The 15804-nt window shown below is 41.8% G+C and overlaps 1 protein-coding gene across 1 annotated transcript in view; it reads right to left on the bottom strand.

Annotated features, from left to right (window-relative positions):
* Positions 1 to 1859: 1859 nt before the first annotated feature.
* CYB5R4 (cytochrome b5 reductase 4) overlaps positions 1860 to 15804 on the bottom strand; it is a 140145-nt gene continuing 126200 nt past the window's right edge. The window contains exon 16 of the mRNA XM_066254151.1: positions 1860 to 1949. Coding sequence (XP_066110248.1) covers positions 1868 to 1949 — 82 coding nt within the window. The 3' untranslated portion in view covers positions 1860 to 1867. The remainder of the gene's footprint in view (positions 1950 to 15804) is intronic.

The following is a 15804-nucleotide window of genomic DNA, read 5'->3' as shown; positions in this document are numbered from 1 at the left end:
ACTTCACAAACAAATCAAGAGTTAAGCCCGGGGTTTTAGAGATTAAACTATGGCCTGCTTGATCTTAAGTAGGGCTACCTTAATAGGAACGTAATAAGGATATATACTAAACAGAGATCTCTCTCGAAAAATCTCAAGACAGCCATATGAGATTTCTGTTCAGCAACACCCAAATCAGGCCCTCCTTTCGCCCTCTTTTCAGGCAATGGAGCAGGAAAGAAATAAAATGATCTAAAACATGAAAAAAATTAGATAATAGTAATTGAGAAAGGGAAGAGAGCATAGTAAAATAAGCCTCATACAATTGCTCTTGTGAAGTGAGTCTCTCATCTAGAATCATGGTGTCTCACCAGTCATTCAGGGATCCACCAAGAAGCTTCAGCAGACCTAGGAAAAACACACACATATCCTTGGCCCCATAAGAGAACAGGGTCTGGCCCTTGCCAGATTCCTGTGAGTGGGTCCCTCTATTGCACTTCAGGGAAGGCTTTCCTTGCAGGGTTCCAGAGTCTCTCTGCTGCTGAATGACCCTGTACATCAGTATTCAAAAAATTTTAAAGTAAAAAGAGCATGACAAAGGAGATTTGCAGGAGTTTCCTAATACTTAAGTTGCTATTTGGCTCCTAACTCTGAACACACCTCACAATACACTAGCCAAATCAGTAAGTCTTAAGGATATACATTCTATTCTATTTAAATTTAAATGAGTGCTCCTTACAAGTTCTAAAAACATTTTATTTTTTCTAAATATTAGAGCATTTCCAACCTTTGCATGCAAAAACAAACTTAATTCAGGCCTTAAAAACAGACACATTTTGACAACATTAAACAAAGACTAAACAGAAACAAGAATTAGACGAACCAGACAAACCAGAGAGAAACCCGGGATTTCAGAGCATATCTAGATTAGAAAGATGCCTGCCCAATATTAGTCAGGGCATTTTCTGACAGAGAGACTGAAGGATGTGACTAAACAAAATCTCCCCGAGAAAATTTGCTCTCGGCAGCTGCTGGGATATTTCCTATAGTCAGATCCAACACAGGTCCCCTGCCTCAATTTCCAGGCAAAGAATAAGAAAGAAACAAAATGATAGTTCAGAAGACCGCAGTCAAAACATTAAAGAAAATCAGCCCATGACAGAAAAAGCTGTAATTTTCCTAATACCTGAGTCTCCTATACATTCTCAAATTCTATATTCGCTGTAACTGGTGGCTCAGGTTGACTATGCTGAGATTTTTCTCCTACCTCAACAGCCCCTTCATGAAAGTCCAACTTCCACAGCAAATAATTACCACCAGAGAGACAAGTACAAGCAATCACCTTCCAGTCATTTGGGGGAAGAGCCTTTGTACTAATAATATCTGATAAACCAAGTGAAAAGGGGGCAGTAGGCCCATACTGAACACAAGCAAGTTTAAGCTCTTTCAGAGCTCTAAAAGGTACAGGTTCATGTTCTTGCACTAGTCTCCCCATATCATCCTGTACAGGAAAATGGGTAAAGCCATCATCTATTGTTTCCCTTACATTTCGAGCCTGGTAATCAGCCTGATAAGGGAACGGAGGAGCAGAGGGTTGAATGTAGGAAGGAGCTGAGGGTAGCGGAGTCCCCACAGCTAAGGCAGCCATAGCCACGAATTTTTCATCCCCCCTGTCATCCTCAGACTCCAAGTTATCCTTGTATTCAATCCCTCTGTTTCCGGCTCACCCTGATACTCTTCAGACAATGATTTGTCTTCATACGGAAACTTTTCTACATAAAGGTCCCTTATTTTTTACCCTATCTGTCCCATATTCTTTTATTCCCAACTACACTTTCCCCAAAAACTTTCTTTACTCACTGTGCGCACTTCACTTTGGGGAGTTCCATCACCTTCCTTCAGTTTTAGTTTCCTCGTACTCATACTCAAGTCCCTGTTCGGGCGCCACTTGCCACAGACCAGTGCAGCTCCTAATAACGGTGTGGAATTGAGGAAACACACTTTGTCAAAACAAAACCGATGGGACCGGGAGGACTCCTCAAACTGCCTGGCAGTATCTGAGTGCCTCATAGCCCCAGTTTGCTTTATTATATAGACTTATGCAAATCAAGGACCCTGATACAAAGTTGCACATCAAAGGCTAAGACAGGAACTCTCCCAAGGCAAAAACAGGATACATTAGTGAAATTTACAAACATCTGAAACCAACAAAGAGTCAGAGGAAGGGCATGTATATTGCTTCCTGCAACCCAAGAAAGCAAGTGGAGTGGGTGCAAATACTCAGCATCAAAGCCAAACATGGAGATGGAGGGGGGAGAACTTAGCCTCTTGCCAAACCTCGAATCTATAATGGCTTCCTGCCATTAACAGTCCACAACACATCTGAGTGAAGGATATCATTTAAATCTGTAAAATACAGTAACATAAATACGAGGATATATAAATGGTACAAAGATACATTTAAAAATATATTGTTAAGCCTCACCAGGCAGTGGCACAGTGGATAGAGCAATGGCCTGGGACTCAGAGGACCCAGGTTTGAAACTTGAGGTCACCAGCTTGAGTGTGGGATCATAGATATGACCCCATGGTTGCTGACTTGAAGCCCAAGGTCACTGGCTTGAGCAAGGGGTCACTCGTTCTGCTGGAGCCCCCCCCCAACCCTTGTCAAGGCACATACGAGAAAGCAATCAATGAACAATTAAGATAGAAGAATTGATGCTTCTCATCTGTCTCCCTTCCTGTCTGTCTGTCCTTATCGGTCCTTTTCTCTATCTCTCTCTGTCTCTGTCTCTCTCACTAAAAAAAAAAAAAAAAGAAAGAAAGAAAAAATACATTGTTGAGCAAAATTGAGAGGTGAAGAGGAGGACATTGAGGGAAGGATATAAAAACAGCTTGTTTTGGCCCTGGCCGGTTGGCTCAGTGGTAGAGCATTGGCCTGGCATGCAGGAGTCCTGGGTTTGATTCCCTGCCAGGGCACACAGGAGAAGCACCCATCTGCTTCTCCACCCCTCCCCCTCTCCTTCCTCTCTGTCTCTCTCTTCCCCTCCCACAGCCAAGGCTCCATTGGAGCAAAAGTTGGCCTGGGCACTGAGGATGGCTCTGTGGCCTCTGCCTCAGGTGCTAAAATGACTCTGGCTGCAACAGAGGAACACCCCAGATGGGCAGAGCATCACCCCCTGGTGAGCGTGCCAGGTGGATCCCGGTCGAGCGCATGCAGAATTCTGTCTGACTGCCTCCCCGTTTCCAACTTCAGAAAAATACAAAAGAACAAACAAACAAACAAACAAACAGCTTGTTTTATCATTTGAACACTGTAGGGCAAAAGAAATACTCTCTTTAGAAAATAAAGAGTTAAGGGTATTATATATCTATTATTAAACAACCAGAAACAAAACACTAAGCTTCCTAAATAGCAAATGAATCAACCACAGCATAAAATAAAGGAATCAGAGAATGAAATACTTTTTAAAACTATAAAGACAACAATAAAAGTAATAGAATTAAGACCACATGTGTTTTTAATTGTAGACTAGATTAAAAAGTAAGACAATTTCAATCCATGTGTAAAATTCATAGAAAACAAAGTGATTGAGAAAAAAATAAAAATAAAAGTATGTGGAAATTTATACTAGGTAAATATAAACTAAAAGAAAGCAGGGGCCTGATTAGAAGATTGGAATAGATGGAGGGGGCACCAGGAAAGAAACATTAAAGGAAACAATAAAAAGGCATTTTATAATCCCAACACTTTCAATTAAGGGTGAATATATGACAGCTATTAGAAATATTTACTTAAGCACAAAATAATAGCATAAATTTTCATAATTCAGAAATTGTAGAAATACCAGAAAGGTTGACAAAACTATGTTTTTCTTAGGAATCTTTAAGTCATCTCAGTCCATGAGAAATAAATTGGCAAAAAGTAAGTATGCACAAGACTTAAATAATAAAATTAGAAAGAAAGATAAATCAATGTATACGCAATATCCAGAATATAGAGAGGACCTCTTTTTAAGCAACCATAATACAGTCACCAAAGTGGACTAGACAAGGCCACAAAGAAAATCCCAGTAAATTCTTTATGGTAATGAGTTTTGCCATCCAAAAAAAATGAATGCCTTTCAATTTGTCCAAGTCTTATTTTACATTTAGGGTTGTTTTATCATTTACTTTACTTAGGTTTTGGCCTAATTCTTGCTACATTTATTTCTTGATATTTTATCTTATTTGTTACTATTGATAACAGGCTCATTCATTTCATTATATTGTTAACAGATTATATACATATATGTGTGTACAGAGAATTATATATATATATATATGTACATATAATTTCTAAATATTTGTTTTATACTATGTTCCATTACTGAACTGTAGAAGATTGATTGTTCAGCTCATTTTTGTTGTTGTATACCAGGAAACTGCAGTCAACTTCACCATACTCCTGTAGTTCTGAGGAAGGTGGCCAGCAGGGGACCCTGGAGGTCCCTGAGAAGACTCATGCATAGCACTGAAGCCCATTTACCTGCCTTCACATCTGGAAGAAAACATGGCTTCTGCCTCTTTCCATCTTCTAAAATCTTAGAGCTGAGTATTTTATTCATAGAATGTAAATTTCATCCAAAGGGAGAAAGAGAGTCTAGTAAATGTACTTTCTAGCTTCCAAACGCCATGGTATAAAAGTGGGCATAACCAGCAGTGAAAATGAATGCTCATTGCCAAAAAACAATGTATCTAGCATAAATAGAAAATATATAAAAAGTTTATAAAATGTCTATTAGATATAGAAAAATGGCAGTTTGTAGGGAAAAGGGTATGCTTAAACAGTTCATAGAAAAGGATCTCTTTGATGCCTCTTAAATATATAAAAGGATGTGGATACTCATTTAAAATAAGAGAAATGCAAATTGAAAGTACCCTTAGGTATCAGTTTTAATTGACTGGAAACATAAGATCAGCAACACACTGCATTGACAAGTGTGTGAGGAAACAGAAACTCCTGATGCTCTTGATGCATTATGTAGGGAATCACTATCTGTACTTGGACCCTCTATAAATTGGATTGGGGAACTTTAGTTAAAAAGCCCTGAGCATGAATAGTAATGAGGATGTAATCCCTGCTGCAGACACAGGGAAGCAGGTTTCTTGGATGCAAGCACCAAGAAGCAGTGTGAGTGTGTGACCTTTGTGCAGACACAAAGGAATGCATGTGAAGGGGCTTTAGGAAATTAGCCTAGGCCCTAGAGGCTTATAGATTTCCCCTCTCCTGCAATCCTGTTACTTTCGGATCAATAAAAGCTCTGGGAGAAAGAGACTTGGGAGGTTAGTCTCTCTTGACTGTCTCTCCCTCTTCCCCTCTTCCGCTCTTCCCTTGACAAGTTTACATCTTGAGCAGTTTTTCCACATGACACTGGTAGTTCCCAGAGGGCTGGAGGACTATCGCATTTTAGTAGAAAAGTGCAATTTGGCATTATCTATCAATATTACAATTTTAAATATATATATTCATTTGATATAGAATTTCCACTTACAATAATTTATCCTCCAGATTATATTTACACATGTGAAATTGTAGTAGCAAACATCTACACATAACCTAAATATCCACCGGTAGGGAGTTGGTTAAACAAATTATGGTATAGTCATACAATGGGTTATTATGCATGTGAAAAAAAAGAAAAGAACTTTGTTAACTACTTTGGAGATATTTTCAGGACTAAGAGAAAAAAGGTGCAGCATTTTATAAAGAGAAGTTTAACATTTTTATTTATTTATCGCAGTTAAAGATTTCTTAAATTTATTTTTATTTATTATTGAATTTATTTATTTTAAAACAGGAAAAAGCACATATATTGTATTGTTATGTTTCTATGCTAAAAATTCTGGAAAGGCAAATATAAAACTACAATAATGGTTATTTTTGGGAGGGGACAGTAAATAAATGGGCATTTAGAGGACAGGGTGGAAAGAATACTATTGGTTTCTATGTTTGAGTTATATAAATGTATTGCCTAGTCAAAAATAAACAAATGGGCCCTGGCCACATAGCTCAGTTGGTTAGAGCATTGTCCCAATATTCAGAGGTTGCTGGTTCAATCCCTGGTCAGAAGACATACAAGAATAGATCTATAAATATATTCTTCTCTCTCTTTCTCTCTCACCCTCCTCCCTTCCTTTCTTTCTAAAATAAATTTTAAAAAAATTTTTTGGCACTGGCCAGCTGGCTCAGTGGATAGAGTGTTGGCCCAGCATATGGACGTTCCAGGTTTTTTTGTTTTTGTTTTTGCATTTTTCCGAAGCTGGAAACAGGGAGGCAGTCAGACAGACTCTCGCATGCGCCCGACCGGGATCCACCAGGCATGCCCACCAGGGAGCGATGCTCTGCCCCTCTGGGGCATCGCTCTGTTGCATCCAGAGCCACTCTAGCACCTGAGGCAGAGGCCACAGAGCCATCCTCAGCACCCAGGCCATCTTTGCTCCAGTGGAGCCTTGGCTGCAGGAGGGGAAGAGAGAGACAGAGAGGAAGGAGGGGGAAGGGGCGGAGAAGCAGATGGGCGCTTCTCCTGTGTGCCCTGGCTGGGAATCGAACCCAGGACTCCTGCATGCCAGGCCAACGCTCTACCACTGAACCAACAGGCCAGGGCCGACGTTCCAGGTTTGATCCCTGGTTAGGGCACACAGGAGAAGCAACCGTCTGCTTCTCTCCCCTCCCATCTCCCCCTTCTCTTTCTCTTCTCCTCTCACAGCCAGTGGCCCCATTGATTTGAGCGTCAGCCTCAGGCTCTGAGGTTAGCTCCTTGATTCAAGCATCGGTCCCAGACTGGGACTGCCCCGTGGATCCTGGTCGGGGTACATGTTGGAGTCTGTCTCTCTATCTCTCCCCTTCTCACTTAAAACAACTTCTTAAAATTTTTAATAAAATAAATAAATGTTGCCTGACCTGTGGTGGTGCAGTGGTAGAAACAACAACTGGAATGCTGAGGTTGCCAGTTCGGAACCTCAGGCTTGCCCAGTCGAGGCTTATACAAGAAGCAACTACTATGGGTTGATGCTTCCCTCTCCTCTCTCTCTCTCCTCTCTCTAAAATCAATAAAATCTTTAGAATAATATATATATATTTAACAAAGAAGACTATGGAGGCAAAGAACTTGGCAGAATTTCAGTGGAATGTTTACAGAAACAGTATCAACGACTTGAGAACAAGACCTGTGAGAAGTGAGTCTGTTTTTTGTTTTGTTTTGTTTTGTTTTTCTTTTTTCATTTTTCTGAAGCTGGAAACAGGGAGAGACAGTCAGACAGACTCCCGCATGCGCCCCACCGGGATCCACCCGGCACGCCCACCAGGGGCGACGCTCTGCCCACCAGGGGGCGATGTTCTGCCCATCCTGGGCATCGCCATGTTGCGACCAGAGCTACTCTAGCGCCTGAGGCAGAGGCCACAGAGCTATGCCCAGCGCCCGGGCCATCTTTGCTCCAATGGAGCCTTGGCTGCGGGAGGGGAAGAGAGAGACAGAGAGAAAAGCGCGGCGGAGGGGTGGAGAAGCAAATGGGCGCTTCTCCTGTGTGCCCTGGCCGGAAATCGAACCCGGGTCCTTCGCACGCTAGGCCGACGCTCTACCGCTGAGCCAACCGGCCAGGGCGAGAAGTGAGTCTGTTAATCAGGTTAGAAAAACAAGAATCCCTGGCCAGGTAGCTCAGTTGGGTAGAGCATTGATTGTCCTGATACACCAAACTTGTGGGCTCTATCCTGGGTCAGGGTTCATACAATAATCAACTAATGAATGCCTAAATAAGTTGAACAACAAATGGATCTTTCTCTCTCTCTCTCAAATCAATCAATAAATTTTTTTAAATGGTGAGAAGTGATCGAACAGAACTGCTACATACAAGATGGCTGCAAGCCGTTTGCCACTTTCCCTGAAAACAGGAAGCAGGGGTAAAACACAAATGTCTCAGCTTGAATATCCAAGTTAGATACCTTATGAATACAGAACTAAGTTATCAAAAGAATATATAGACTTGCCTTTGCTAAAGCCAACCACTATTTATACAGAACTCTCGGTTCACTGGGTGAAACCCTGCGCTGGCTTGTGGTCCAATTACTGTAGAAGAGAGCGCAGAGCCCTTTCTACCTTGCTCCACCTTCTGACCTAGGGCTGCTGGGAGGCACTTCCTGCTTTCCTCCTTGCACACAGTATACTGTCACTTCTGGCCTGGTTATCACTTCTTATTTTCTAAATCAGGGCATTTTCATGCCTCCATTGCCTTTGCTGATGCTGTCTCACATTTAAGAATATCTTTCTATGTATCTTCCTAAAGAGTTCCTACTCACTCTGTAGATCCAGCAAGTCACACCTTTGTTTGGAGCCCTCCCTAATAATGGCATTATTTGTTGTGCCTTCTGCTGTCTTCCTATACCAAACGCCCATCTCTCTGTCTCACTGTTCCCTAGGCTATATTAGTGGAATAGATGTTTGGTGCTCCATTAAAGTCGGCAGATGCCGGATGTTTTCTTCTTATCATTAGAAACCAATGCGGGGGCCTTGAATTAAGCTGACTGCATGGAGAATGAGATATAAAAACATAACTGAGAATGAGAAATCCAGGCACTTATTCTGTGCTTATCTTTTTTAAACATTTTGAGGAACTAGAGTAATTACTAGTCTGCTCTACTATGTTTACAACACCAGGGACAGAATACATTGGAGTAAATTACACTTCAAAAGATGCGTGGTGATCTTGCCACCAAAGCCATTAGACTGCGGGGAACAGAGCTGTGAAAACACAGTCTGAAAGTGGAGCTCCATCTGTTGCATGTGGTGCCTGAAGAGATGATAACTTGGATGCATACTTTCTGATAACTCTGTATTTATATTTTAAATTTTTATTTATTTATTTTTTTACAGGGACAGAGAGAGAGTCAGAGAGAGGGACAGACAGACAGGAACGGAGAGAGATGAGAAGCATCAATCATCAGTTTTTCGTTGCGACACCTTAGTTGTTCATTGATTGCTTTCTCATATGTGCCTTGACCGCGAGCCTTCAGCAGACCGAGTAACCCCTTGCTCGAGCCAGTGACCTTGGGTCCAAGCTGGTGAGCTTTGCTCAAGCCAGATGAGCCCGCGCTCAAACTGGTGACCTCGGCGTCTCGAACCTGGGTCCTCTGCATCCCAGTCCGACGTTCTATCCACTGCGCTACCACCTGGTCAGGCTGGTAACTCTGTATTTAAAACTTCCAAACTTAATGTGCTACTAATTTATTTTAGCATTTTTCTTTTTCTTTCCTTGAGGATTAAAAGAAGCAAAAGCCCACAATGTTCCTGCCTTGATCTCACCAACACCAACCTCCCCATCTCCAGTCATAAAATAAACAGAAATAGAACATTTTTTTTTCTTTTTTTAGGAAGCTTTGGTTTTGGAAATGGGTTTTTTACATGTCAAGAAAAAAAATAGCTTTTTAATTTATGTTTCATAAAAAAATTCCAATCCTCAAATTTAATCTCAGGTTCATATTTTATATCCACAAGCTTGTTCAAACACTTGAGTCCCTGTGCAATCATTTCATTTGTCTTTAATTGAATAAAGTATCCATAACTATCATAAATGATCATATCATTCAACAAAAAATTCAATCAACCAAAAATACATATGCCTTTTTTCAGTCCAATTTCATATTGAACAAACACAAGAGAAGTGGAATCAAACCCCTCTGGAGTCAGGCCAACTGGGCTGAACTTCAGTCCAATCACTACTGTTGGACCTTGGACAAGTACTCATCCTCTCTAAATATTTGTTTCCTTACTTATAAAAGAGGAGTAGAAATAACAACATCCCACAGAGAGCTTTGAATTATGAATAAAAAAATTGGTAGCATGTACTGCCAGGCATGTTCACAATAAGTTTTTTTTCTTCTATATCATGATTTCATCTGTCATTCAATATTTTCTCTGTCTTATTGACATTTCCCTCTCCCATCCCTGCCTCGCTTAATTGGACAAACTCACCTTGGTCCTTAAATAACAGTGAAAACTCTGGAGAAAGATTCTGCCTAGTGAAGGATTTGTTTGTGGAGCACAAACAAAGCCAACATGATGCCATCTGGCTTTCTGAAAAGATGGTTTTAAGAGATGAGCTGGAGGAGTCTGCACCAGACCCTGTTAATCTGCCTAAGAACAAACTTGTGGAGGAAGGAAGGTGTAAAGCCAGTATCCAGGGCCAGGGCCACCATCACAGCTGCCTGGCCCATGCAGGTTCGCATTGGATTCGGACAGTCGGTAAAGAAACAACGGAACCAAGAACTGATGGGCCTTCATCTTTAATCCTAGCTTTCACCCGGCGGGCAAGTAAAAACACACACTGGGCTCCAAAACTCAATCACATTCAGTGCTCACAAAGCCACTGACTTATCTGAGTTTCCTAGAATCAAAGGTTTCTAGCTCACCAGCCTTATTCTCCTCAGTTCCCCATCTCCTTCCTTATCCCAGATACAAACTCTACACAAACTGGCATCTCACTCAGCACTCCGCCATCTTGGCTGCTTCTCCTGGCCTCCTCCACGTGGCCTCCTTCTGCTAGCCTCTCTGCTCTCTCCTCTGCTGATAATCTCAGGAACCAAGAGCACAAACTCTGTTCTGCCCCCATTTTATATTGTAGCTTCACAACCTCTAATCCAATATACAAAATAGGGATGTCTCTAGTAGAGTCACTTCTCTGAGGCATGATTGGATTGTACCACCCCACATCAAAAAGGGTAGGAAAGGCTTAATCCCAAAACCAAGCCCCAGGCTACAGCGATCCCCAACACACATTAATATCACCTGGGCGACGGCCTCACGTGGGCAACGTCATCTTTAACAAAGTGAGCATAATATATTTTATCTGCCCAACAGAAGGGCTGCATGGAAGGGAGGGGAGAATAGACTCTGGCAGCTGGGTGCAAAGCTCTGAGCTCTGTGATAAAACCAGCTTGCACAGCAAGCCTCCACTGCAGTGTCCATTTCTCACCAATGCTTGAGGGAGAGGGAGAGACTTTTAATCTGGAGAATGAGGAGAACCTCTGAGTCCTCCCCCAGACAGTAATGAGATGAGTACCAAAGCTGTCCACAGGACCTACTCACATGTGTCTCACACACAGTTATGTTAATCTGTTGGTTTGCTTTAAACCTGTATGGCCAGTAGCCACGGCCACCATCATAGCTGCCTGGCCATGCAGGTTTCCATTTGATTTGGACAGATGATAATGAAACAATGGAGCCAAGAACTTGTGGGCCATTAGTTTTAATCCTAGCTTGCACCCGGCGGGCAAGAAATACACACAGTGGGAAAATACTTCCCTTTCCATTCAGGGCTCCCAAAGCCACTGACTCACCCAAGTTTCCTAGAATCAAAGGTTTCTACCTCACCAGCCTAATTCACTTCTGTTTCCCATCTCCTTCTTTCTGCATAAACTAGCTTCTCCTTCAGCACTCTGCCATCTTGGCTGCTTCTCTTCTCCTACACATGGCCTTTTTCTGCTCTCCTCCAGCATGGGCTCCTCTGCCCCATTTTATAGTGTAGAAATCAAAACCTTAGCCATAAGAAATGATGACATCGGATCATTTACAGCAAAATGGTGGGATCTTGATAATATTATATGAAGTGAAATAAGTAAATCAGAAAAAAACAGGAACTGCATTATTCCATATGTAGGTGGGACATAAAAGTGAGACTAAGAGACATTGATAAGAGTGTGGTGGTTACGAGGGGAGGGGGGAGAGGGAGAGGGAAAGGGGGAGGGGGAGGGGCACAAAGAAAACAAGATAGAAGGTGACAGAGGACAATCTGACTTTGGGTGATGGGTATGCAACATAATTGAACGATAAGATAACCTGGACATGTTATCTTTGAATATATGTATCCTGATTTATTGATGTCGCCCCATTAAAAAAATAAAATTATTATAAAAAAATCAAAACCTTTAATCCAATATACCAGGGGTCAGGAATCTATGGCTCATGCAAGCCAGATGTGGCTCTTTTGATGGCTGCATCTGGCTCGCAGACAAATCTTTAATAAAAAATAATAATCTTAAAAATATAAAACATTCTCATGTATTACAATCCATTCATTTCCTACTGCTCACTTTCACGGTTGTGGGTGGCTGGAGCCAATCACAGCTGTCCTTGGGGACAACACCAAATTTTTATTGGATAATGCATAACATACATGGGTCATTGTATGGCTCTCATGGAATTACATTTTAAAATATGTGGTGTTCATGGTTCTTTCAGCCAAAAAGTTTCCCGACCCCTACAAATACAAACAAGGAAGTCTCTGATACAAAGTCACTTATCTGAGGCATAAATGGTATTCCTCATAAGAGTGCACCACCCCACATCATGCAACAGTCAAGGGTGTGGGGAAAAGCTTAGTCTTAAAACTAAGCCTTAGGCTATAATGACTTTGCTGGCTTACAGCCTGTCTCTCACACCCAATGCAAACTATAAGAGAGCAAACATATATTAATATATCATATTTACAAACTTATTTGACCTACATAACTCCAAAGAGGATCAACCAATTTTATTATTGACAGAGCTGAGAGAAAAAGATAAATTAATCCCCACCAACAGAGGCTATACATACATCCTGCAGGGGTTGGCTTTTGGTAACTAGTCAAAAACAGTGACGTTACTTAGAGTCAGTAATGAATAAACTCTTAAAAAATCATTGAAATCAAGGTAAATGGGCCATGTTTCACAATTTCAACTGGGACAGCTATACTGACAGAGCTGTAAATATTTTCCTTTAAAATCACAACAGTCCAATATAGGGTGTCTCTGTAGTAAATTCCTCCCTCCTGGCTGATACAATCAGTTGCCATGGCAACAGAGTTAAAGCAGCAAGTGGCAAAAAAATCATTTTTTATCCCCAGCATGATGCCTTCCCCTTTTACAAAATAACACCAATACTCAGACAGGCATAATAACAAGAAAGCAAAGCCCTAATTGTGGCTACCTAGAATTCACAGATACAATCTCTGACTTGCTCCACTAATCCATCTCCCTGCACCACTCTATCATCTGATCCCTACCCCCAAATTTTTATTTATCCTACCTCTTACTACAAATCTCCCATCTCTTTCAACAAAATTGCTAGTGACAGTGTCATTCCCTAGTTCTTCCCAAATATTCAGTTAGCTGGTAGCCAGGATAGGACCAGTAACACTTCCCATTCATCCATGCCCCAATTCCATTGATAAACAAATCCAGCTGGCTCCTTTCCCCTCCCAATCGGTCTTCTTTACCAAATTTCCTGTTACATCTCCAGGTGGGGCCACTTTCCTTAGTCCCAGACTCACAATGGTGGTATCACTTTGTACTTCTCCATCTCTTCTGTTCTTCAGGGTTCACCAGCTGCTAAGTAATTCAGACTCTTCTTTGTCATGTTGCTTGACTGCAGCCCTTAATGTCATTATAGGAAAGAATGCCCTGCAGGAAGCTGATAGGAACAGACTTTAGTGCTCCCCACATTTTTACTCTTCATCCCGACTCTCAGTGATGCTACTTACCAGAGGTAAATTTCAAGTATTTATATTGTTATATATAAAAGGAGACAGCTACAGAAATAAAAGCTCCCTGATGATTATTTTAGATGAGCTTCGGGAACTGTAGTTTCGAATTGGAACATTATGAAAAATAACACTGAGAGCCCGAGCTGGCTTTTAAGAACAGAGTGAATCCATTTTCAAAGGAGATGGATGAAATGATGCAGTCCCTGGTCTACTGACCACACACACGCATACACTTTTAGAGATGTCATTTATTTAGCAGGACACTCCGCTAGGTCACTGATACATTTTGGATTATACTTATACCCTAAATTCTGTTATGGCTTGTAATTTTATATGAATGGCTGCCCTCAGTTCCAGTGAAATGATTTCTGGGCACACAGTTGAGGTCCACAGGGTTAGCAGAAAAGCTGCCTGCTGTTTGTCTGCTGGGCTTGAGCTTCTTTTGTCTTCCTTTTCCAGCTCAAACATCCTGGCATGTTTTTTCAGACCTGTCTTTTGGCTGCTTCCATGATTCTGTGTTTGTCTTTGACCCACTGGGTGTCAGGCAAAGAAGTCCTCACACATCGTGACCACGTAGTCTGATGCTGCTCGAAGGATCTCTCTGCTGCTTCATCTCGGCACATGTGGTGCATCCAGAACCATGTGGAAGGCACTGGGGCAGCTGGGAAATCAGTGCTACAAAGTCTCAATGTGAACAGAGCGTTTCTACAGGCAGGCCAGCTCTCACTTCTTTTGTTCATGCTACGCTACAGTTGCTCTGCTCACCAGAGATGGCTCAGAGTACCCAGCCTCATGCACAAGGTAAGCAAGTGCAATGTTGATCTTCAGGGTGCCTAACGGCACTAAATCAGATTCAGTGGTCAGAGCAGAGAGAAAGGCCTACACAAGCACAACATACAAAGCCTGAACAGATCCCTCAAATGCAAAATAGCCTGTGAGTTCCTTCCTCACCCCAAGCCAAAGAACTTGGCATAGAAGGGACCAAGTTTAACCTGGCCTGAGAAAAGAATATAGTTGGCAGAGAGATAAAGCGATTGCCTCTACTTCATATATTCTGGGCATTAGTAGCAGAAGCAAAGCTATAACCCACCCTGTCCCACCCCAGATCACAGTCTATTCTCAGAGTTCTCTTTTTAGTCTAAATGGGAGGATGACAACATTGGGCAATGTTCCCAAAGTTTGGACTGGGAGCTCTTTTCCCCAGAAGCGCAAGGGGCCTTATTTTAAATGTCATCTTGTGAACTCCATGCGAGAGTCCCGTCAGAATCTCTGAGTAGGGGTGGAGTTCTGGGGAGGTGGGGCTCAGATCCAGGCTTAGGAGTTCTGAGGCAAGGCCCTGGAATCCGTGTGTCTCACAAGTGTCCCAAGTGGTTTTTGTGATGGGGCAAGTTTGAGGAACTCGGCTAAATAATTGCTTAAAACACATCTCAGACTCTATAATAATAAAGCTGATAGTTAGTGAGTCCTTACGACTAAACGCTCTCCGGAAGGTTCTCCTGTGTTAGCTCGGGTCAAAACAATCTTGTGAGGTAGGTGGCACTGTGATCCCGACCTCATGGAGGAGCAGGAGGAGACTGAGCAGAAGTGACTTGAAGTTGTGCAGTTAGTGTGCGTGCAAGACAGAATCTGAACTCAAGTCTCAGGAGTCAAAGATTTCTGCTCTTTCCTATCAGACTAGCCTCTCTTTCTTTATCTACCAGATAACCACCAAAATGAGTCAGTTTTATACCATATTATGCCTGAGAGACTCTCCTCTATGTAATTTTGCAAATTTTTGAACCAGGATTTAATACTCAAGGTCATAAAATCTATTTCTCTTTATTTTGCAGTATTTTTCTGGCCCAAGCCTTATTTTTCGGTTTTCATGTTTAAAATAGTTTTTCTGATGTTCGTATTATATATCTTAAAAAATATTTTTTGTTGATTTTAGAGAGAGGAAAAGAGAGAGAGATTGATTTGTTCCACTTATTTATGTCTTCATTGGTCGACTCTTGTACGTGCACTACCTCAGGATCAAACCCGCAACCTTGGAGTATGGGGATGACCCGCTAGTCAACTGAACTATCCAGCCAGGGCTGATGTTCATATTACGTATCAAATTTACTTCTTTATTAGAACATCTGAAATTTGTTTCTACAGCATTAACTTCTCCTTCAGTGACCTCAGTGACTTCGCCTCCATGTCACAGCCGAGAATTAAGAATTATTACTGCCAAGAGGCTTTATTTATTATAGAATAAATGTCACAAAATCTCCCTCTGAGCAGCTGCA

Source organism: Saccopteryx bilineata, chromosome 1 (assembly GCF_036850765.1).
Source record: "Saccopteryx bilineata isolate mSacBil1 chromosome 1, mSacBil1_pri_phased_curated, whole genome shotgun sequence".
NCBI lineage: Eukaryota > Metazoa > Chordata > Mammalia > Chiroptera > Emballonuridae > Saccopteryx > Saccopteryx bilineata.
This window is presented reverse-complemented; position numbering and strand designations above follow the sequence as displayed.